Genomic DNA, 22,758 nt, shown 5'->3' with positions numbered 1-22,758 from the left:
TATCTATCATTCAGAAAATAATTACAAGCAACCAACTTCAGGCAGCTAAGGATAAAATTGCTTAATCTAAGTCATATACAACTTAATATTCAGAAGAATTTCCTCAGATGCACACAATACAAGATTTATGAACAGCCTGGAGTAGCTATTATTTTATGCATTAGAGAATAGCTGTTAAAATTTAATTGCATTCTTTCTGGAAGTGGGTTTGTATGAGCCATCTAATTCTTTATTGTATCTCTGAAAATAACCAAGGCATCTACTAGCAGCAAAAACAATTGATGAAAAAATGGCTCAATTACATTTGCATCATTGTTTATTGTTGAAGAGTAGATTGAAATGAAAATAGCCAGATGAGTCTCATTCAGTGAATTGCTGAATGCAATTGTATGGTATGCTATTATAGAAAGGATTTTTAATATCTTATGTTTTTTCTGTTTCCAGTGATCATTATTTGAGTGTTGTAACATGGGTGACAGATGAAAGGATTTGTCTGCAGTGGCTCAGAAGAATTCAGAATTTTTCAGTCCTCACAGTCTGTGACTTTGAAAATACTTCTTGGTCATGTCCAAAGGTAAGAGAAATTAGGTGGGAGAGTTGCAGGTGGTGGTAGATGAAACTAGAAAAGAGTAGAGTATATCTGTATGTTTATCTTTGTAGAAATAAAGCCTGATGTAAAATAAACATAATTGTTGTGGGATTGTTTGTTTTTCTTGTTCTTAGGAAAAACAATTTACTGAAGAAAGTACAACTGGCTGGATTGGCAGAGTGAGTATTCAATTTCTAAAACTGCTACATGCTAAATAATTCTGATAATTATGAAAATTTCGTATGAGCCTGTTGCATTTTGCAGTGCCTCTTGTGTGTAGGTCCAGTCCTCTCACTTGCTGTGTTTTACTTGTACAGGAATAAATGATCTCAAATGTCACCCCACGCCTGGGGTTAAGCTTAATTTTTTTGTGAGTAATGGGTTCTGAATTCCCAGGCTGGGCTGACAGTGCAGTATGGCTGGAGCTCTAATCATGCCCTCTGTGACCTGTGCATCTTGTTGACAGGACAAGAGGTTATGGCTTTAAATTGGAAGAGTAGGCTCAGATTAGGTGTTAGAACGAAATTCTTCACTGGGAGGGTGGTGAGGCACTGGAACAGATTGTCCAGAGAAGCTGTGGGTACCCCATCTCTGGGAGTGTTTTAGACCAAGTTGGATGGGGCTTTGAGCACCCTGGTCTAGTGGGAAGTGTCCCTTCCCATGGCAGGGGGATTGGAACATGATGAACTTCAAGGTCCCTTCCGACCCACACCATTCTGTGATTTTATGATTTTATGTTCAGCTTACCAAAAGCATAGCGCCCTTTCCTGACTCCTTTCTGCTTCTCACCTGCTGCTTTGGTAGCAGTAGGTAGGGGGCAAATGCAGGGGCCCAGATTCAGAACTCCCTTTGTTCTGGGGAGTTGCCAGCTATTCTGGTTTACCTGCTTTCCAGTCTCCTTACTACCTCTAGAAAGATCTAGGGAATAAAATGTATTTAGAAGTGTATTCTGTAACCTTTGAATTGTATTGGAATAAAGGCATTAAGGACAAAGGTAATTTTTAGTGTTTCAGGTTGCAACAAACCATTCCAGGTTTTAATTGGGGCTACTCATTTATTTATTTTTCCCCTGCATGAAATATCCCCTGAAGAGAAGTGGGGACTAGATGAGTGTAACTGGCCAGATTAAAATTTTCGTGCACTTCTGCCAAACCAGCCGCTACTGTCTGGATGATGCTTTCCAAGCTGCCTCTCAGTCCTTTTGTACATGGTAGGGAGTAGGCACCTAATGAACTACACAGAAGATCTGGGGGAAGTGAAGCAGAGATGCAAAAGTTCAGATTTGGAGGGAGAAATGAGTTTCAGAGTTTTTGATGAGAACACAGAGTACACTTTCCACTCCCGCATTTTCCACACACTGATTATGCTTTAGTCACTAATTCACTTTTGAAGTCAAAAATGAAAGTTTAAAGAAATGCAAAGAGGGAGGCAACAGCAGGGATGAAATCATCCGCAGTATGAAGATGAGAGATCAACCCACCTGCTGTCAAATTTGATATGGAAAGGAAGGCCTTAACGCTGACACATTTTGCTTCTCTGCAGCAAAGGCTTCACAATTAGACAATGTGATGATCAAGCTGCAGACTTTGTAAACAGTTGTGCAAAATGAGAGGGCAAAATGCAAGTCTGTGCCACTAAACTAGGTTGTTGGTTTTTTGTTTCTTTTAAAGAGACAACCCACTTCTTAGGAGCTGTTGGAAGAAATGATAATCTCACTCCACGATTCTTGGATTTGAGAAAAAAATAGAGAGTAGGGAGGACTGAAGAGGGGATAGGATAGGTATATTTATTCCTTTTTTATTTTTTTCACCTTCTTAGGGATGATAAAGTGATCTTTGACTGATAAGGAATATCTTTATACATTTGCAAGATGTATACATGCACATATGTATAAAAAAAATAAAGAAAATTATCTATGTGTGTAGAATACAGACATATAGTCCTCTCTTTGTATCTATTATGTTTTTTATGAGTTTTGAGGGAGAGGTCTTTTTAGGTTTTTTGTTGGTGGTTTTGGTTTGGGGTTTTTTTGTGGTTTTGGTGTTTTTTTTTTTTTTTTTTTTAATAGAGATGAAATTATGTTTAAACGAAGAATGCTCAGAAGAGCCTGCATTGCTGCATAAGGCTTCCAGGTCATCAGCTGTTAAGAGTTGAGTCAAAGGAAAGGCACACTTTGAAAAATAAGGGAAAAGATAGCAAAATATTTGCCAGATTAATTTTTGCAAAAATATTGCTTGGGAACAAGGAGAGGCTATTTGGAGCACATGGTTAGAAAGGCAATTTCTGTCGTTGCTTTCTGAATGACCGGAGGCAAATCACTTCAGCATTGTTGCACCATTTCAAGATGGGTGCAACATCTCCGAGGCAGTTACACTGTGTCAGTTGCCTAATTAGCATTTAGATCCTTTGGGCATTTGTCACAGAAATAAGTTTTATTTCATTCAGCTCAATTTCATTCCTCTCTTTTTTCCTACCATATGTAGCACATTCAAATGGCAGTCAATAGAAGAAATTGATTCATTTCTGTCACTCTCAATTGATAAATGGATAATTACTTCATGAAAATATTATTCCAGTTTTGAGTTCTCTGTCATTCTGTAATCACCTACTTGCTAGCAAAATTTTCTCTTGGAAAGCAGCTTGTGTTTTTTTGAATAGAGCAGGACATTTTTCGCTGTTAAGCTAAAAAAAAATTGAGTTTAAAGAATTTGTTCACAAGTATGTGTTTTAAAATGGGAAATTCAAGAAAAACATGAATTTGCAAAATTTACATTTTTATAGGTTACAGCTGCATTGGATGGAATAAAACAGTGCCTTTGAAAGTAGATGCACATATTGTTTCCTAAAATTGTAGAAAACTAAGACCACCAAAAGTACTTCAAATTCTGTGGGGGGGGAGGGAGTTGGGGGCATGGATCACTGCCAGGACTAATACTCAGGAAATTCTGCTGCTTAAGGAGCAGGAAAATATTTCAAGTGTGTTTCTTTTAAGAGTGATGTCTCTGGGTTCTACCTACTGAGTCAGGAGGCAAAAACGTTTGCAGTACATTCATTGACGCCTTGTTGTAAGCATTGAGAGTCCTGGTTAGAGATATTAAAACCTAAATTTATCGCTTAGGATCTGGAGTTTTGTTTTTTGCTTTAATAGACATCTCTCTTATGTTCAAGTTTCAGCCATCTGTCCCTCACTTTGCACCCGACAATGCTTCCTACTACAAAGTCTTCAGCGACACAGCGGGGTACAAGCACATCCATTACATAAATGGCTCGCAGGTGAGGAACATGGTCTAGGACAGTCTCTGCTGGCTTGTGCTTCTCCTGGTGATCAGAGAGTTTCATGTTCTGCTTCTTGCCTGGCCTTTTCCCCTGCTCCAGGTGCCAGTAGCTATTACTTCAGGAGATTGGGAAGTAATCAGCATAGAAGCTGTAACTGATCAATTTTTGTAAGTATCTGTAAATAAGGTACCTCTTCCTATCATAAGGGCTGGTAACAAGGGTCTAAGCAAGCACGGAGAGAGAAGTGGGAGAAGGTTTTTAACTTATTAAAAATCTGATTTAAACATCTCAGATAAAATTTTAAATTATACTGTAAATATTTTACTAAAACCAGTATGTTTTGCTTTTATAGATACTACATCAGTAATGAAAATAATAAAATGCCAGGAGGAAGAAATCTTTATAAGTAAGAAATTCTTTTTTCTGCAGTATGAGTAAACTTTTTGTTAATGAAAAAGAGAAACTTTAAGAAAAATCACTGAAAACTTAAAGATTGATTTGTTCAGCCTAATGTGGGGGTCATCTTTAAGATATTTAATGAAAGTCAGTATAAGAGTATAAACTGCAAAAATAATGGAAATATTTTTCTATAAATTCAGTTAATAAAGGGAAATCATGAGAAGAAACAACCAATCCTCAAGCAAAAAACCCTAAAAATAACTCTCATGCTTTTTTTCCTATCACTATAATTTCAGTATTAATTGAACTCAAAAGCTGAAACTCTGTTTTCTCTAGTTTTTGAATCAGTTTCTATCACTTCCAAATTTTAACATTTTTTATTCAGCCATCTTACTTAAAAAGCATATACTGCTTTAGCATAGCTTAAAAAAAATATCTCTGAGATAAAGCTCATTTACTTTGCAGAGTGCTCTTGGAAAGCAGTCCAAAATTGACTAAATGTGTTAGCTGTAATCTGGATGAAAAAAGATGCCAGTATTATTCTGTGTCCTTCAGCAAAGACACACAGTATTATCAGCTAAATTGTCTCGGTGAGTATATCCCAAATTAATTGACATAAACATGACTCACTGATTAGTGGGGTGCTGAAGTTCACTTCGTCAGGATCTTGATACGTACTGTGTAACAATGATATGTGTTGATAACATTGGATAAATGTATTGGCAGTGGAAAAACATACTGCCTCCTAGGCTCAAAAGTACCTTGACAAAAAGGGATAAAACTGGGATAAAACTTGTTAGTTCTATCTGTCAGTGGACCTGAAAGAGCTGCAAAACACTCCTGTCCACTGTGCATCTCCTCGAGAGATGTATGGGGAGCTCTGCCTGCAGACGGAATTTGGAGGCTCTGAAAGTGTGACAAGCAGCAGACTGGGTAAAGAGCAGTGCTTTGTGTATGAGAATAAAGTTAAGATAGTGCTGGTCAAGAAGAAAATCCAAGTGATGTAGTCAGAAGGTAAGCAGGGGGACTGTAGTCTGTCTGTGACCTCTGACTGCTCCTGCTACATAGCACAAAGGTTAAATTAATCAAAGGCTGGGAAAAATAAAATCGTCTCCAAAAGTACTTTAAATTTAAATGTATGCTGGTTTTTAACATGCCAAGGTCTTCCTTAATCCATGGGCTAGGAGGACAGACAGCAGACAGAATTTTCTGTCAGATTGTGAGACTGGTTGAAGACAGCTGCTGTGGTCCCTGGGGCAGAGTTTCCTTTCCTGATGGCCAGACCGCTGTCTGCAGCCGAGGCATGGGCTCTGCTGGAGAGGGGAAACGCTGCTCCTCAGTGCCTGACAGTCATCTGGCTCATCCTGACACACCCTAAACATGCTGTGCCATCCCATGGCTGGAATTTGGGCCCTGCTAACCTAAAATTTAGCTTGAGCAGACTGGAGGGAAACAAGTTCTGAGCACTTATGATTCACCCATTTGCAGTTGCTTTACGAGGGCTGTGTTTCAGGCCAGCCTGCAAACATGAAGGTTTTGTGCCCTGTTAACAGGTCCTGGCCTGCCCATGTCTACCCTGCACAGAAGCTCTGATGATGAAGGTATGGGATTGTCTTTAATTTACATTATGCCAGAAAATTGCACTGTAAATTTATTCTAATGTTCTAATTTTCTTCTCATTGCATAGTGTAATGATAAAAATTACAGTTATAAAGGGTAAATTTAATTTTGAATAATTACCAGAAGAATAAATTTTATAGCGTGATAGATATTTACTCAGAGTTTATTTAACATTATTTTACACAGGGCTAGAATACAGTAAGTAGTGTATGATGTATTTACTGATAATTGTTCAGTTTTTCTGAAGTGATATTTAGATGAAAAACAGGGAAAAAAGAACTGAAGGAAAACTATATTGTAAACATTGAATCTGAGAGGAAAAACAAAACTGCAGTAAACTAAAACTGCAATATAAGTTGCCATCATCTCGGGTTTCATATTTAAAGTGGTTTATAATTAAAGAGCAGTGCATTTGAAAAAAATCTGTTTAGTCTTTGAATCTTACTTACTCTGTTATTTAGTTCTCAGATACTTGGAAGAGAACACTGAACTGGAAAATGCATTGAAAGATATTCAGATGCCTTCAAAAAAATTTGGCTCCCTTAATATAGGTGGATTCAGTAAGTTCAAAAGTGTCTTTTACCTTTCCCCTCCCCCCACCCCTTTTTCACCAAGTGGCTCAAGGTCTTCTGCTGAGGACGTGACAGGACAGGTGGGTATAACTGGAATTCTTGCAGAACTGGAATTCTTGCAGTTATTCAGAGCTTAAAAGCAAGATGATTTTTTTCTGGACATTTCAAAATATTCTCAGTTATTTTCTGAAATCCCAAAATGTTCTTATCTAAAATGTTCTTTTTCCATAGTGTGGTATCTTCATGTTTTCATGATGAAGTGGTCTAACTCCTTTTTCCTTTATAATAAACTAGAAACCAGAAGTCTCTAACAGTGCATTAAATAAATAAGAGAAATGAGGTTGGGGCACAAACCCAAAGCTCTCTAACATCATTGAATTTAAATTACATTATAAATTCAAGTAGGTCTTTCTGAGTTACAGGTGCAAGTCCCCTTGGTCTGTGCTAGCAGGCTGGGAGAGTGGAGAAGTTCAGTTACTATGAAAAAGCAGACACCATCTAAATGAAAAAATCTTGAAAAAACATTTAAGCAACATTTCAACTCTATCCCCTTTGACTTTGTGGGGGGGTCTCGAATAGGTTGAATAGATTTGGATTGAATAATCATTCTTGAAAACCTTCATGCTCTGAGACAGCATAAACCTTAGTACAGACAGAACAAAACGCTAGAAAATGAACTGTTGATGCCTTGTGAGTGGTGCCCCTCAGAATTTGGGCAGAGAAATGTTCATGGTGTGCTCTTAGGCTGAGCAGCACCACAGAGCCCAGCAGTGGGAGCCTGGTTCCTGTCTAAACTGCACTTGCTCCAGCCTTTGCTACTGGCTTTCCTCTTCATGACAAACTTCCTCCTGATAAAATGAGCAGATATTCTTAATGGAATTCCATTTTATGAACTGTATTGAGTTAGGTCAGTCATTGCTAACTGTTCTTTTTGATGCCTCCCTTCTTTCACTGTTGCCTTATTTATATAATAATTCTCTTTATCTTTGTGTTTTCTGTCTTTATTTCTGTCACGTTTTTACTAGGGCTAAAGATGAAATCTTCCAGGCAAGATGGAGATTTAAAGATGTTCTTCATGCTGTATATTCATATTTTTTTTTATTCCTCTTTGTTCTTACTACTTCATGTCTTCAGGGTAAAATCTTTTGGGTAAGGGGAATCTATTTTAATATCAAAAATAGGAGAAGCAAAACCATTTATCTAGTCCTACTAAAGCTTCAAGTATGCTCACAAATCCGTGTCAGTTATTAGAGAAGAAATCCACCCCTGTGACTATAAAGTATGCAAAAGTTAAAATTAGTATTTTAATGAGTTTAATTTAGATTGTTTGTTTCAGTGTTCTGATGCCTTGCGTATTTGTATCTGGGAAAATTTCTGTAAGATTTGCATTCTGACTGTTACTGCAGTGCAGTCCATCAGCATTGCAGCATCAGTTCACTTAAAATTCATGAGTGAACAATTGAGTCATTCAGTTTGCAAAACTTACAGGGTGTGCCTTTAAAATGTTCAGCTCACAGCCAACTTGGGTAGGACGAATAACATGAATGGAACTGGAATCAATATTGCTTCAAAAATAATAGATACTTGGATATGTTTCTGGGATGCTTTACAAACTGTCAAGCAAAGTCTATCTGGCAGGTTCAAAATAATATAGAATTTCTTTCCTCTGCTGGGAGAGAAATTTTATTTTTGAACCTGTGTGAGATTTACTACTGTAGAGACATAACAAGTTTTGCATGTAAGCCTAGAATAATGTCATGAGACGGCATGTTGAGCCCCCAGATTTTATTATTTTCTGCTGGTTTAGCTGTAAAACATTTTTTAAAATGAATAGCTAGGAACTTCTACATGTATATATTAGGACAGTCCAGTTGAAACTGCTCTATAATTTTTAGGGGGTGGCTCAAATGTTCTCTTCTCTGAATTGTAATGCATGTCAAGTAATTTCACTGGAGAGCTGACCTAAGTGAAACTCTTTTCACTTTTAGACCTGTGGTATCAAATGATTCTGCCTCCCCATTTTGATGAATCAAAGAAGCATCCTCTGCTCCTTGATGTGTAAGTTTTCAACCACATGGCAGTGTTGTGTTAATAATCACTTTCATCTACTTCAAATGTTCTTAATAAGGAAACACAAAACTGGAATGTTTTCTAATTACTTCTTGAAGTAGTTTTAAGATGGAATGGAAGCTAGGGGTTTATCCCAGTTCATGGTGGATTCCTGTGCCCTAAGATGATGTAATGCTTAATGAGCACAGCTCTGGCACTGGCACTGAGGCAGATAAATTCTGTGTGATTTAACAGCCAGGATGTTGGTGTTAGCTTACCTCCTCCTCTGCTCGTGACATTCCTTAGGAGCAATCTTTGATGAAATCCCAATCCAGAATGAAACCTTGAATGAGCCTTGTATTCTACAGCTGAAGTAGTGTGTGTGATGTTGCATGTTTTCTGTGATATTTGACAGTCAGTCAATGTTGACAAACATTATCCTGTGGTCAGGATTCCATTTGCTGTGTATTTTTTTCATAAATACAAGACCATGAGCATGTGCTGGTTGGTCTGGTCTTCCTCAGGCACTTCTGTTCATCCTGGTATGTTTTTTTTAAAATGTGAATTACTGAATTTTAAGTATGCATTAATAGAAAAATGTTCAGTTACTCCTTTTGTACAAAAAGGTGACTCTATAAGGAAACTGGCTGTTAGTTGTTAGATACATCTTTATACAATGCAATTTGGTAGCACTTTTTGATGTGTCATTGAACATTTTAATGAACAGCCAGTGCTCTTCGCTTCTTAAGACTTGTTTTGATTATGATACTATTTTTATTGATTTACCTTGACCTTTGTCAGGATCACTTATGGTTAATCACTTCACAGTGATCTTAATATCAGAAATTACTTTGGAATTCTCTGGATTCATAGCTTGAATTAAATTCCCAGTAGTTTTTTCTGTGCTTTTAAGACTGATAAAGGGGGCTACAGAGCCATAGGAGCCATTCTTCTATTTCTTACTCTGTTGAACAGTGGCTAGAGAAGTGCACTGCACAGAATTTTACCATCAAGGCACTCAGAGTATGATTTCATAGTGATCAAGTGCTTCTGAAATATTTTCAAGTAAAAAGTTACAATTATAGTTTTGCTTCCTTTTTCTCAGCCTGCATAAGAAATAGTTCAGACAGATGAGACATAGAAAATGGTATTTTTCATTTTTCCAGTGAAGGCCATTCATTGATTTCAGACTTAAACCAAATAAATCATGGGTGAATGTAACAGAAATAGAGAACATAGTTTTGAAACTCAGGTGACTAGATATGCCAAAACAGAAGAAAACTTGGCTTGGATTTCTGATAAGGTGCGCTATGTCAAAATAATGAAGGTTTCTTTTTAGAGCAGAAAGAAGTAAAACAAAACAAAACAAAAAAATCCAGTCTGCTTTCTTGATTAACAGCTGAAGTTTCAAAAAAGCACATTGCTTTTAGTGGCACCTTGGAGTCAGTCAGTGATGCTTTTCTTGTTTCCTCAGTTTAATTTGAAAGTTTATCCTGTTTTAAAGGCCAAAATTGTCAGCTGTAATTATATTTCCAATGCTTGATGTGAGAATACGTGGAGAGTAAATGCCTGTGTTTGGTGACGTTCCTCCCCCAGGTATGCAGGACCTTGCAGTCAGAAAGTCGACCAAGCCTTCCGGCTGAGCTGGGCCACGTACCTGGCGAGCACGGAGCGCGTCATCGTGGCCAGCTTCGACGGCAGGGGCAGCGGCTACCAGGGCGACCGCGTCATGCACGCCATCAACAGAAGGCTGGGAACATATGAAGTGGAAGATCAGATAGAAGCAGCCAGGTGAGCCACAGGGAAAGGTCAACACCTGCTCCTTCTTTTGCGTGCTTATTGTGTAAGGGGGGAAAAAAAGGTGAAGGTTTCAAGTCCGTCCTCTTGAAAATGCCGGCGAAAAATAACTACGTTCTGCTTAATTTTGTACACTGGAGTGTGTCATTTATGTGCCAACCATCATTTTATGTTTAAAAAGAGAAGAGAGTTAATGCTGTAATACCAGTTAACCGTATCTCTAATTTTATGGAGATGATTTCATAGAGATGATATGTGTCATATTAGTAGAAGAACACGCTACCAAGGAACTAAGGAACTTGGAGATGGAAGTTTTACTTCAAGCATTTACAAGTTTCTCTTGTGACAGAATTAGGAGAAGTACTCAGCCTTCAAATCGTTGTTCACATTTGTCACTTGGTTTATGCTTGTAGAACCTCACTAAAACAAACAGTCCCAGTATAGATCTCTCAGAATTGCAATGAAATTTGATCTTACAGGGTTTTTTACGTGGGATTTTAAAATGTTAAGGAGTTGCAACAATTTCACAATCTTCTTGATTTTTTTTTATGGTAATTCCATGTGTTGGTCTGTTCCTTACTGCTGTAATTTGATTTTTGTTCATCTTTAAAAAAAAAGATAAGGTAGGTAGTGAAATCTGACCTAATACAATGCAAATGTCAGTGAATATGGGTTGAGGGGTTTCAGAGTGTCATACACAGAGATGTTTTTCTAAACTTCCTAAAGACACGTGCCTGAATTATCATGTTTTCATGTGCAGTCACTATGATAAAGTGGGAAATGCTTGTTTGTACAATAGAAAGAAGAAGACTTGATAAGAAACAGGCACATCTGTAGAATGGCAGATACTTGCAGTCTCTTAAGTGTTTAATTATTCTGTTTGCTTTCAGAAAATTTTCTGAAATGAGCTTTGTTGATAAGGACAGAATAGCTATTTGGGGTTGGGTAAGTACTCAAATAATTTTGGTGGGAATAGTATTTAACAACTATGTGTTCTGCTGTTGTGTGTGAGATCCTGTAGTGCTTCATGTGAGGCACCTCTGGGGTCACAGCACAATCCAGTACTTGAGCTGATGAAGTTCATCTAAAAATTGTGTTTATACATTACCCTTTTGCAATCATTCAGGAGCCTTTGTTAGAGAAATTAGGACTACCAGAGGGATTAAAAACCAATTTAAATGGATGCTGCCAAGTTCCTGTGTACAGTATGAACCTATACTAAAAAGAAAAAAAAATCCAAGTATGTACTCAACAGTATTTCTTCAGTTGGATGACTGATTTTAAAAAAGATGTGAAATTACACTCGAGCCAGCTGTGTGGGATGGTTATCGTGATATTTGCAACCAGAGGCCAGATTTCTCTAACTTGATGCATCTTTAAAACCTGGCACAGTAGATGGAAATATTTAATAGTTTAATAGCATGCACCCTCAGCTACAAAGCTAAATGTGTACATAGTGTTAGTGATTTCAGTGCTGAATTAAATTGTTAACTGAAATTTGGGCACTGCAGGTGACAGGCACAAATGAATAAATTGCTTGATGGCAGTATGGTGTCTTTAATAGCTTTTTTTCTGGGGGTAAACATCTCTGTTATATGAAATCACATGTATTGGTATTAACTGTAGTGAAAGGAAAATTCTTTCTGCAGAAATTGGTGATTTGATGCAATCCCATCTTAAGTCCTTTGGGCCCTCAGGTTGAATAGTAGAAGAACATTCCTCTTTGGAGCTATGTTGGGATTATGCATCCTGGGCATTGAAACTGTGGGCAAACAGGTTTTCTTTATATCTTGAGTTTTTAGATTGTCAGCCTCTCATTGTCAGCCTGTCACTCTGCAGGTGAATTTTGTTTGCCATAGACTCAGCAGTGATACCCTCACTGTGGCCAGGTTAGGCATTTACGCAGTGTTTCATCACTGAGTGCACGCGTTACTTGGCTAATCTCATTGGAAGGACCTAGGAACTGAAGTTGGAGCAAACATTTAAGGACTTTGAAATAAGATGCAATTCCCTTTGCCTGTAATCTGGTTTTAAGACAGGAATGAGATCCAAAAATAGCTCTTGTTTTTGAATGTGGGTGGGCACATTTTCCTAAAGCACCCATTCAAACCCTGGTGAGGGCAGTCACTTGGGCGGTTGGTGACAGTGTTTAGGTATCTTGCTGCCTGGATGCTCAAGTGTGTCAGATATTTACTCATCTGTGTATCAGCCTAGACTGTGAGTAAATTTTCTGTGTGTTGCAAGGAGCGTGTTGTTGCACAGCTCCTCCCACAGATTCAGCAGATCCTTCACTCCCCAGTCACAGTCTCGCTCCTGACACTTTGGGGGAGACTTAAGGAGCGAGTTACCACAGGCCTGCTCCGAGGGAGCTGGAAATTTTTGGACGCCCTGTCGCAACCACTCATCAGAGCAGACTGCGGGCCAGAGCTCTGCTTCCACCCACTCCCCAGCACGGGAAGGGACACAGCGGTTCAGCAGTGCCTTGTTTCCTGTCTTTTGCTGCTGCCTACAGTGCTGCCGAGCACAGTCATCCCCAGCTGAGTCACAGTCGGGCAGCGTTTGCGCCCTTCTTCCCCATCAGGCTCTCATTCATCGGCGCCACAGCTGCCACGCGCTGTTTGGTGCCTGTTTCCCCGACTGAGCAGGCTGGCTGAGATCTGACCCAAATTCAGCACGGAGTTCATTAATATGAAAAACGCTGATCCTATAAATGCCTGATGAACTGTGTAGCAGATGGGCCCCATCCTTTCCCTTCTGACTAAAATAACAGCAATGTTTTCTTCTCAGTCGTATGGGGGATACGCGACCTCCATGGTGCTTGGCTCTGGGAGCGGCGTCTTCAAGTGTGGAATAGCGGTGGCCCCCGTGTCACGCTGGCAATATTATGGTATGTGAGGGCTTCCTCCTTGCAAGGATTCCCATATGTCTTCCAGTGCACACGCTGCAAAGTGTGGATTCGTAGCGCAGAACTTTGGATTATCTACTAGATGCCACGTAAATGCCACTTGGTCTGTTTCTATGAGCTCGTGGCCACTGCATTTTGAAACCAAACCAATTCGCTAAATATTATTTCCCATCTTAAAAAGTCAGATCCATAACTTCAGGTAATCTCTATCCATTAATGAAGGCAGAATCCTTGTAATATTGGTAGTACTGCTGTAATGTGTCTGCATTTGCTTTGATGACAGACAGTATTATGTGTCAGAAATCCATCGCAGTTAAACTTTTTTGTCTTCAAAATGCAACTTTGTTTATAAGAATAAACTGTGAGGATTAACTTTGAATTGACATTGTAATTTATTCTCTAAAAGTACCAGAACAGGATTTGAATTGCCTTAGATTGGTTGGTCAGGGTTTTTTTTAGCATGTAAAATTTGGATTTTATAAATCTAATTCATCTTGAGAATAGCTTGATGTGAGAAAAACCTGATCAAGTGGACAAGTCTCTACATGCATCAAGCCTTTAGAACATAAGGTTTCAAGTAGCTGCATGAGGCTAGAAATGGGCTAGTTATAGGGGCCCTCCTCCCACATTATAAAAATTATATAAAGTTATGAATAAGTGCTGGTACAATCTGAACACATTTTAACATTTTCCTCATATTTGTTTGTCCAAAAACACTCAAGGGAAAGCTTTCCCTGGCAAACCTCTGCTAAAGAAGGCATAATTTATCATTCTGCAACTAGCACAGAGGCTGTATAATAGCTAATTCAGCAGATCAGATCATGCTGCCAGGCAGTAGCAGTAGTCTGTTGGGGACATAGCAATGTCTTCATAATATTTTGGACAGGAATATTACAGTATGACAGGAGATATTTTTTTAATGAACAAGATCTCTAAAATTACACTTTTACCTATTTAAATGAGGGATTATGGAGGCATACATGTTCAGCATAAAAAAACCTCTAGTGAAACAACTCTGATGATGAGTCAAATGGACCTTAGAATATGGCAGCAGAGCATTAATTTGTGTGTCTTAAAACAAAGCTGCAAATCTGCAAATGGTAAAGTGACAAAAAATACATATTTTGTCACCCAACCTGAATCCTAATATACTACTGTATTTTCATAGTATAGATTTTTGGTAGTATACATTTAGATAAAATACATAAGTTTTTTTTCAGATGCTAGTTATTTACTGCAACACCTTCAGTCATTTTTTTAGGATTACTGAAAGAATAACAATAAGGAAACACTGACACAAAGTGCTATATTAATATTCAGCATTCAGGTGTCCATGGCAACAAGAAGATTAACTATTCTGAATAACGATGGTTATTCACCTACACCCCTCATTGACGAAAACCTGATTTCCAGTATGCATTGTTACTGCTTGTATTGATGGGTAAAACTGATGGTAGACATACTGGAAATTAAGTAGGAGATTCTAATTTTGGCATTTTTTAAATTTCAGATTCAATATACACAGAGCGATACATGGGCCTTCCTACAGAAAATGACAATCTGAAGAACTATAATGTAAGAAAGAAATCACTGCTTTTGTGTGTGTTGTTTCATTTCTAAACTGGTGCATTGTTCTTTAAACAGTTTATTTCTCTCCCTGTGGGGAGAAACAAGTTTATTTCTTCTTTTCTGCTAGAACGGTTGCATTGTGCTCTTAGAGGCTGTAGTCTCACGTGTTTGAATTTGCACAAGGCAGCTTCCTCTTGGTGAATGGTGTGGGGTTTCTCTTGTTTCTTTGGTGTGTTGGTATTTTGGGTATTTTTTTTACATTCACTTCCATATGACTACTTTGCAGACTGCAAAAGAAGTTGTAAAAACTTTTATTTTAACCACCCAGAAACAAATTTGTTTCAAAGTTTATATGTTCATGAGCAAAGTATGCTTTATCTTAAACGTTTTTCACAAAAACAAATGTACTCCCATTCTTTCTGAAATGTAAATTTTTTTTTAATGGGTATTGTGCAAACTTCCCTGCTTTAGGAATCTGCAGGTTTTTTTCCAGGGAAAGTAAAATCTTCTCAATGCTAGAACACTTTGACAGGTAGGCAAATCTGTCTGTACCGTGATGATACCAAATTGCAGACCAACTGTGAGCCAGCAGTGTCAGGACTGAAATGTTGGCCCGATCTCCATAACCAGAGGGTGTCCAAAGTTTGTTCTAAAATGACCAGTGTTTGCACAGGAGTGAGGGAATTTGTATTTGTCCTGCTGAAAGCAAATTGCATGTAGATTGTTCTTCCTTGTTACAGCGTGATTAATCTAATTGACTTGCTCTGATCTAATTTGACTTGCTCTTCCGTGTGCCAGGTGATTTTTGTTGCCTCAAGGGCTTTTTGAAGTCACAAAAAGGTAGCTGGGCATAGGGCAGAGCAACCCAACGTCCTGTTGGGTTTTGGGAAACTTCAGGCCCAGAGGAACACTGATGTTGGTGGAGGAGGTAGAGCATTGCCTGTGTTTGGGTTGGTAAGCAGGGTAGAAGACAGATAGCACTCTTGTGTGTATTATAAAAATGTCATGGCTAGAAAAAAGGGTGGGGGTTGTTGAATTGTTTTAAAACTATGATAAAACATATAGAAACATACATATGTGCACTGAAGCATGTGGTTTGACATATATTTACAGTACTCTAGTGTTGTCAACTGCTGTGTGAAATGTTCTGGTCAAGATTGGGGACAATGGTGGTGTCTGCTGGACAGCTTGGTACTGTGTCTGTCTCCCTCTTCTAACCACTGAGCTATTGGACTCAGCAGGAACTGACCAGCAGCCTGCAGCCTCCTGCCTGCCTTTTTCCAAATGTGTTTCTTTAAGGCAGTGGGAACAGTAGGAGGTCTGCGAGGTAGCAGTGTAAATACGAGTTCCTGTCGCTGTGCAGAACGAACGTTAGCGCTCTGGGTGCACAAAGTCACTCACCAGCTTCACGGCACAGATGGCAACAGAGGACTGTTTAATCCTTTCAAGCCAGGAGTCGGATTTTCTTGGCATGGTATCCATTGCTGGCAATGGCCACGTTGAAACTGCCAGTACCAAAGAGCTAAAGGTTTCAAATGTGTTACTCAGAGGACTAATTGGGGAGAATGGTGGCTAGATAGAGGAGGAGTAATTGCCTAGATCAGATTGTCACACTTCGCTGCTGCTCCTAGAGAAAGGAAAATGCAGCCTAAATCCTGGTTTGTTGTTAAAAGCTCCAGGTAATATAGTGCTTGGACGTTACTTTTAACCTGGAGGCTGGGGTAACGAGAAGTTTGTTGTTTCATGTAGCCTCAGGGACAGTGTTGTGGGATTTTGTTATTGCTGAAGACCCTTACTGACTTCAGCCCAGTATGTTCCTGGCTTCCAGCCCCTTTGATCCACGTCCCAGTCCCAATAGCCAGCCTCCTGGTCCCTGGACACTGAGGAGAGCTGTTTGCTGAAATGAATGGTTTTTGAGGTGAAGGCAGAATCCGTACTGAAAGCTAGTACAGGCAGCTGAAGCTGTTAAAGCTTGCACTGCTAACTCTGTGCTGTCAGGTTTGTGTGCTGCATCATATATTCTCTATCCCGCTGCATTGCTGTAAAGCTGGCATGAAAAGTCAAAAGTTGCATAAACTGTAGTATGCACCCTGCTTTAAAAGAAATGAGGTGGTGTACACACCTGCTTGGAGAAGATGAGCACTGCTAGGCACATTCCTGACATGTAGGGTATTATTAATTACTGAATTTATAGACTTGAGAAACTGGTTGTGGTAAGAGGGGTACATCCTGCCTTTGTATTGCTGTGACATTAGGTTTTGCTTTATTGAGGGCAGAGTATGTGAGATGTTAAATATTGTTTGTCAGGAGTCAAGTCTGGGGGAGGACTCGCACTCCTAAGTGGGCTAATTAGGTATGTTCAATGTCTTTTAAGGTAGTTGTAAACTATTAAAAATTAGAGCTTTGTGAAAGAGAGAAACAAGCATGGGTGGTGCTCCTAATATAATCCTAGACTGAATGGCAGAGAATCTGGTGGCCTGGAAGAAACATCCCTGATGCAAAAGACTTGAGACTGAATCAGGGCAGAGCTCTGGGGGTCAGATGCAGTAGCCATGTAAAGCATACTGAAGAGACTGTTCAACTTGTGAGAACATTATTTTGCAGTTCACTCTGAATTTGATATGCTTTTGGCAAGTGTTTGAAACAGTCATAGATTTGGCAATCTTTTTCTAGCAGATTTGAAATGTTCAGTCCTTAAGAACTGCTGCATCATTAGGTTATGCAAAACAGGGTACAATTTTGTAAATATGCCATCTTGTACTGATTTGACATTTGTTCTATTATCTGAGAATATGCTAAAGGGAGAGAGACCTTCAATTTCAGCCAAACCTTAACTTGTTTGTGGAGTGCTGATAAAATGTTGACTGCTGTGTGATCTTTAGAAAAGCCAGTTACACTCAGCAGGGCCTAATTCTCTGTACTTGTTCACGTTACCTTTTCAAAGCCTTTGTCCTAGCAGTGTAACGATAAAACAGAGGTGGTAAATGAAGTTTTGGTTTTTTGCTGTCCACTCAAGGTTTGTTCAGCTGCTTTGTTGTCTAACTGTGCCTACTTGAGAGTGCTCCCTATCTTGCAACCTTCTTTAAGGACACAAAGGTGCTGTGTCCTTAAAGCATGTTTTAGGGAAGAGACTCTTCATGTTTAGTGTGAGTACAGCAAGTGAAGTATCACCAGTGATAAAAAAGCAGAGAAAGTATCTCATATGCTTCTTCTTTCTGAAGTATTGTTACAAATAACTTTATTTTATTGATTGCCTGAAGAGGAAAAACAGTGACATCCTCTTTCTAAAGCTGCTTTTGCCAAGTCAAGTTCTCAGAAGTGTCACTTAAATCAGGCTTCCACTCACAGGTGGTTTACTTAAAACAGCACTGCTTTTTTGCAAGACAGCCTAGCAAGGTGATCTATCAATTATCCCTTTGCACATGTGGGAAATTATTTACTCAGAGGATACTGGTTGGTATGGATATTTTTTGGTTGTTGGTGGGTTTTTTGTCTTTAATCTCACTGGACCATTTGTTTCTCATTTGTTCTTTTGGTCAGCTGGTTTACCAGTGCTCCTCAGAGCATCAAAGTGCTCTCTCCATATTTTGGCACTCTCAGCTAAATGTTCTTACTCCATGATACCAAATCATCTAAATGGAAAGGGTCATGCTTCCACTGTTGGTGGATTTCCATATACTGGATTTCTAGTGCTCTCTAGCCCCTGACTATCAAAAGAGGGCAACTGCAGTGTTACAGACTGGAGGGTGGGGGTTTTGTGTCCTCTCTGCTGAACTTGGTTTTTAGATTTCATTGAATACATACAAAGAACTCATTTCATGTATGGAAGGGCTCTGGTACACTATTCTGCCATGAAAAAAGGAATTTAATATTTGTACGTGCTGTAAAGATTCGTGAGTATACAAGAGACATAAGGAAATCAGAACACGTCTTGGCAGTATAATGTATTTGACTTTTTTGGGGTACTAAATGCAAATCCTTGTACAAGGATACAGCCTTAGTACAAAATTGGGAAGAAAAAAAGCAAATGACTAAATTCTTCTGTTCACAATTTTTAGTATTTTTTTTCTTGCGAGATTAACTGGTTGTCTTATCAAGCCTAAAATGTCTTGTCCCTGTTGTTCCTCTTCTCTGTTCATGGCAGAGCACCATCCTACTCCCTTTCCTAGCCCAAATTAAAAATCTTATCTGCAGTCCTCACTGTCTTCATTCTTTAGTCACAGTAGCAAGTCAGGTGGGCTAGAATGTTCTAGGGAATATGTTGTTACTGTGTTTTAAATTTCTTGATTAATCATAGTCGCTGATTATTTCATCTTTTCTGTATGGTGTTTCCATTCCCAAAATGTAGCTTGACTTCTATTTAGAGATTTGGTCTAGTGATTTTCGTTCAGGCATTTCTCATTCATATTTGGAGAGCACATTTTTCTAAACTTCTTGTTACCCAATTTTACTGGAGACTGAGGCAGTGTTAGCTCTGGTGCCTCACCTGCAGGTGAACCTTGTGGGGAAGATAACATGTGTAGCCTCTGCAAGATCTACTCCGTGCTCTCACAGGGTACACTGTTGCCATGGCAACATTTTTTTTAACTTGTCTGCAGTCAAACAGGAAACCTATGGCACACGATGTGCTGCAGGCTACCACCGTGCTAGCCATGGACTGAATGTGAACCTCCCTGCAGAGCTCTTCCCTCGGCAGCCGCCTGTTCCTTGGCAGCCATAACCTTGGAAACAGCTGCAGGCAGGTGTGGGGGGCTGGAGAGTGGCACCCAGCCCTGGAGGTGTGACCGTGTCCCAGGGCACTGCAGAGGGGGGTAAACAGGGCTCTGCTTGGCTCGAGCTGAAGGACCCCAGACAGTGTCAACACGAATCAAATTCAGCTGGTAGCAAGTCATCCCCTAATAAATGGCACCTTTTTTCTTTTTTTTTCTTTTAATTTCAGAGTTCAACTGTAATGGCCAGAGCTGAAAAATTCAAGGAAGTTGAATATCTCCTTATTCATGGAACAGCAGATGGTGAGTTGCAGTTAATTAGACATTTTAGTATTACAGACAGGTTCGCAATTCTACTACTGACAAAACAAAAGCATGAAGGGGCAAGGCTGTTACATTTGCGTCAATAAAATAATACCGATTTTTGCAACTAATCTGAGTTTCAGTCAGCAGTGCTGGGCAGTCTAGTGTGTACATTGCTTTGATTTTCCCCCAGAGTATTACAGAAGCAGTTTTTGTTTACCTTTTTCCTCTTCCACTTTGCAGATAATGTTCACTTTCAGCAAGCAGCACAGATTTCCAAAGCTCTCGTTGATGCTGAAGTGGATTTTCAGGCAATGGTATGGTTCTGTTTTGTTTATTGTTATACAAATGAGAATAATAACATAAGCTCCCTGTGGTAAGGTATCAATTCATTGCCTTCTTAAATGAAAGTTCATATAGTTGCATTTCATGTTCAGGAACTGAAATGTGAACATAAAGCACGTACTTTATTTCTGCACAAGAAAAACCGTAAAGCAACACCATCTCCGGTCCGATCCTTTTTACCTAATCTTTCATTTTCTTAAATTTTTTCTGTTCTCAGACAAATAGCCAGTCCCAACCTTTGCATATACCCAAGTGCAATGAATAGGGTCTGAGAGATAGGATAAAAGGAAAGGTTGGCTTCAGCAAAATCCCAGATAGCCTGTCCATCACGCCTGGTGTTTACTGTGCTTGTAAGACAAGCAGTTATTTGCCCTTTCTTATGTCGTGCTTGGAAGCTCTCAGACAAAGGTGCAAGCTCTTCCTTTCCTACATTCTCTCAGCCCTAGGGGAGCAGTGCTAGAGAGGATGATGTATAGAAGGAGGCCAAGTGCATGGTTTTCTTTCAGCCAAACTCAAAGGACATACAGAGGGAGAGGTCAGGCACCCCTTGCAACTGAAGAGTTAAATCTACCCTCCAAGTGGACAAGCCTTACCGGTTGTTCTTACACCTTCAGCATAAAAACAGAGCATGTCCCACATGCAAAGAAGGAGCTCAAGTGTCATAGTGACTTCCTTCCTACCCCATCATGTCTTTGCCTCCATGCTGAAAACCTCATGCTAGGATCATTTAAATTGCTGCACAGGTTTTTATGTCTGTCATGTTTGATTTATATCATTTAGATGTTAGCTGCAACTAACATTCTCTGTATTTCTCTTTCACACAGTGGTACACTGACAAAGACCATTCCATCTCCGGTCGAGCACATAGGCACATTTATACCCACATGAGCCACTTCATAAAGCAGTGTTTCTCACTGCACTAGCACCAGCACTTTGCTTGTGAGTGATGGTACTTCTCCAGAAAACTCTCAATGTACTCTGAGCCAGTATAAATCAAGATGAGATAAGAGTCAGCTCTTGGGATACCGGTGTACACAATGCAATGCTAATCTTTGTAATGTTCCTGTTGCCAAGCAACTATTGCATTTTATTGATTGTGTTTAATCGGGTCTTAACATCACCAGAATGATGTTGCAGACTTCTAGGAAGCCTGGTACTTGCTTGAGTAATTACCTTTTGATATTTCAGTCTAAAAGAGAAACAATTCAGTTTGTATATTAGAGAAAGGAATGATAAAAATATAATAATGTTGCCATCAAAAATGAAATGAACCCTGGGGTAATTTTCTGTGAAAATAATGAAGAAACATTTTTGCAGAAATTCGTAAGGCTTGATAATTATTATTTTAGAATGGTTATCAGGAATACTGCAATGTTAATATGTGCAGAATGAAATATTTCATACTGCAGTTCCTGTAGTGTGTGTTTGCTCTGCAATCTCTTTTATTACAGTTGCAGAACTCTTTCAAGGCAAGCACATCATCAGCTTTCACCAAAGATTTTGAATGATACCTAATCAAACCAGTGCCACTGAATTTCTTTGTGTGCTATCATATAGTACTGTGATTTTTGCTTATTTTATAGTAAAAATGGCTGCTATACTGGGAATATGCACTGCAAAATCTCCTCTGGGAACAAGAGCCCCATTTTTTTTAATGTAGAAGTTGCTCATGTGCTGATGAATAGGAACTGGTTCTTACACTGAAACATAAAACATTACAATGGGAATTAGCAGTCACAGCAAGGGCTGGACTGTCACTCTCCTGCGAACATGCTCCTTGGCAAAACCTTACAGCCTGCCAATAAATATCTGCTTTCTTTACAGCACTCCAGGTAGGCTTCCCTATCTAATCTGAGGATTAGTTTTCTTAATTTTGCATAGAAAAAATACAATCCACTTGTATTAAAAATTGTGCTGCTTTAAAATAATAAAGACATTAATTTATGAAAGGAGGTGTAGTCCATATCATTGAAAATGTTGCTTCAGAAAAAGAGCACTTGATTTTTTTGTAAATCCCATTAATTTTGAGGATGACTTACAGTGAAGCTTCTGATTTTGTGTAATGGTATCATGTAATGGAGTGTGACATGATTATCTAACACTTAGCTTCTTGGTATTACATGCCAGCATCTGATTATGTCTGTATTGTGGGTTATTAGTGACATTAGGTGTGAATGTAAAAGTACTCATGCAGACAGATAAAGCATGGGGAAGAATGTTAAGACACTGTGCAGCTTGTCCTTAAATGAGAAAGTCTCAAATAGAAAATCAGATTTTGTTTTCACAAACTAACAATTCCTTGACTCACAAAATAAGATAGGTGGTTTTGTTCTGTTTGTTGGCATTTTTTTGAAGCACACTGGAGCTGGGTTTTACAAATGCCATCTTGGGTTCAGGGGAGTAGTGGCTCTAATGTAGACTGGCACCACTGTTAAACTTCTACAGGATTACAGGCTGTCAGTCATTTCCAAGAGGTTTTATCATCACATCTCTCATTCTTTTGACTCAAGGCAAAGAAACCTATATCAGTATAAGGTAGATCCCAGCAACAGAGACAGGTTATAAAAAAAGATTATCATTATGATATGGCTTGTGTGTGCAAGGGTAAATAGTGAGGATTTCTTT

At 39.0% G+C, this 22,758-nt stretch overlaps 1 protein-coding gene across 1 annotated transcript in view; it reads left to right on the top strand.

The window, feature by feature from the left end:
• DPP4 (dipeptidyl peptidase 4) overlaps window positions 1-22,043 on the top strand; it is a gene marked incomplete at its 5' end in the record, with an annotated part of 41,331 nt that extends 19,288 nt beyond the window's left edge. Inside the window, 16 exons of the mRNA XM_084209050.1 lie at window positions 445-574; window positions 724-768; window positions 3,758-3,862; window positions 3,965-4,032; window positions 4,218-4,271; window positions 4,730-4,854; window positions 5,818-5,865; window positions 6,346-6,444; window positions 8,445-8,514; window positions 10,102-10,296; window positions 11,193-11,247; window positions 13,090-13,189; window positions 14,718-14,782; window positions 19,716-19,788; window positions 20,032-20,105; window positions 20,958-22,043. Coding sequence (XP_084065176.1) covers window positions 445-574; window positions 724-768; window positions 3,758-3,862; window positions 3,965-4,032; window positions 4,218-4,271; window positions 4,730-4,854; window positions 5,818-5,865; window positions 6,346-6,444; window positions 8,445-8,514; window positions 10,102-10,296; window positions 11,193-11,247; window positions 13,090-13,189; window positions 14,718-14,782; window positions 19,716-19,788; window positions 20,032-20,105; window positions 20,958-21,056 — 1,405 coding nt within the window. The 3' untranslated portion in view covers window positions 21,057-22,043. The remainder of the gene's footprint in view (window positions 1-444; window positions 575-723; window positions 769-3,757; window positions 3,863-3,964; window positions 4,033-4,217; window positions 4,272-4,729; window positions 4,855-5,817; window positions 5,866-6,345; window positions 6,445-8,444; window positions 8,515-10,101; window positions 10,297-11,192; window positions 11,248-13,089; window positions 13,190-14,717; window positions 14,783-19,715; window positions 19,789-20,031; window positions 20,106-20,957) is intronic.
• Between the last annotated feature and the right edge of the window lie 715 nt (window positions 22,044-22,758).

Source organism: Fringilla coelebs, assembly GCF_963513975.1.
Source record: "Fringilla coelebs genome assembly, chromosome: 7".
Lineage (NCBI taxonomy): Eukaryota > Metazoa > Chordata > Aves > Passeriformes > Fringillidae > Fringilla > Fringilla coelebs.
Note: the sequence above shows the minus strand (reverse complement) of the source record. Positions and strands in the feature narration are given on the sequence as shown.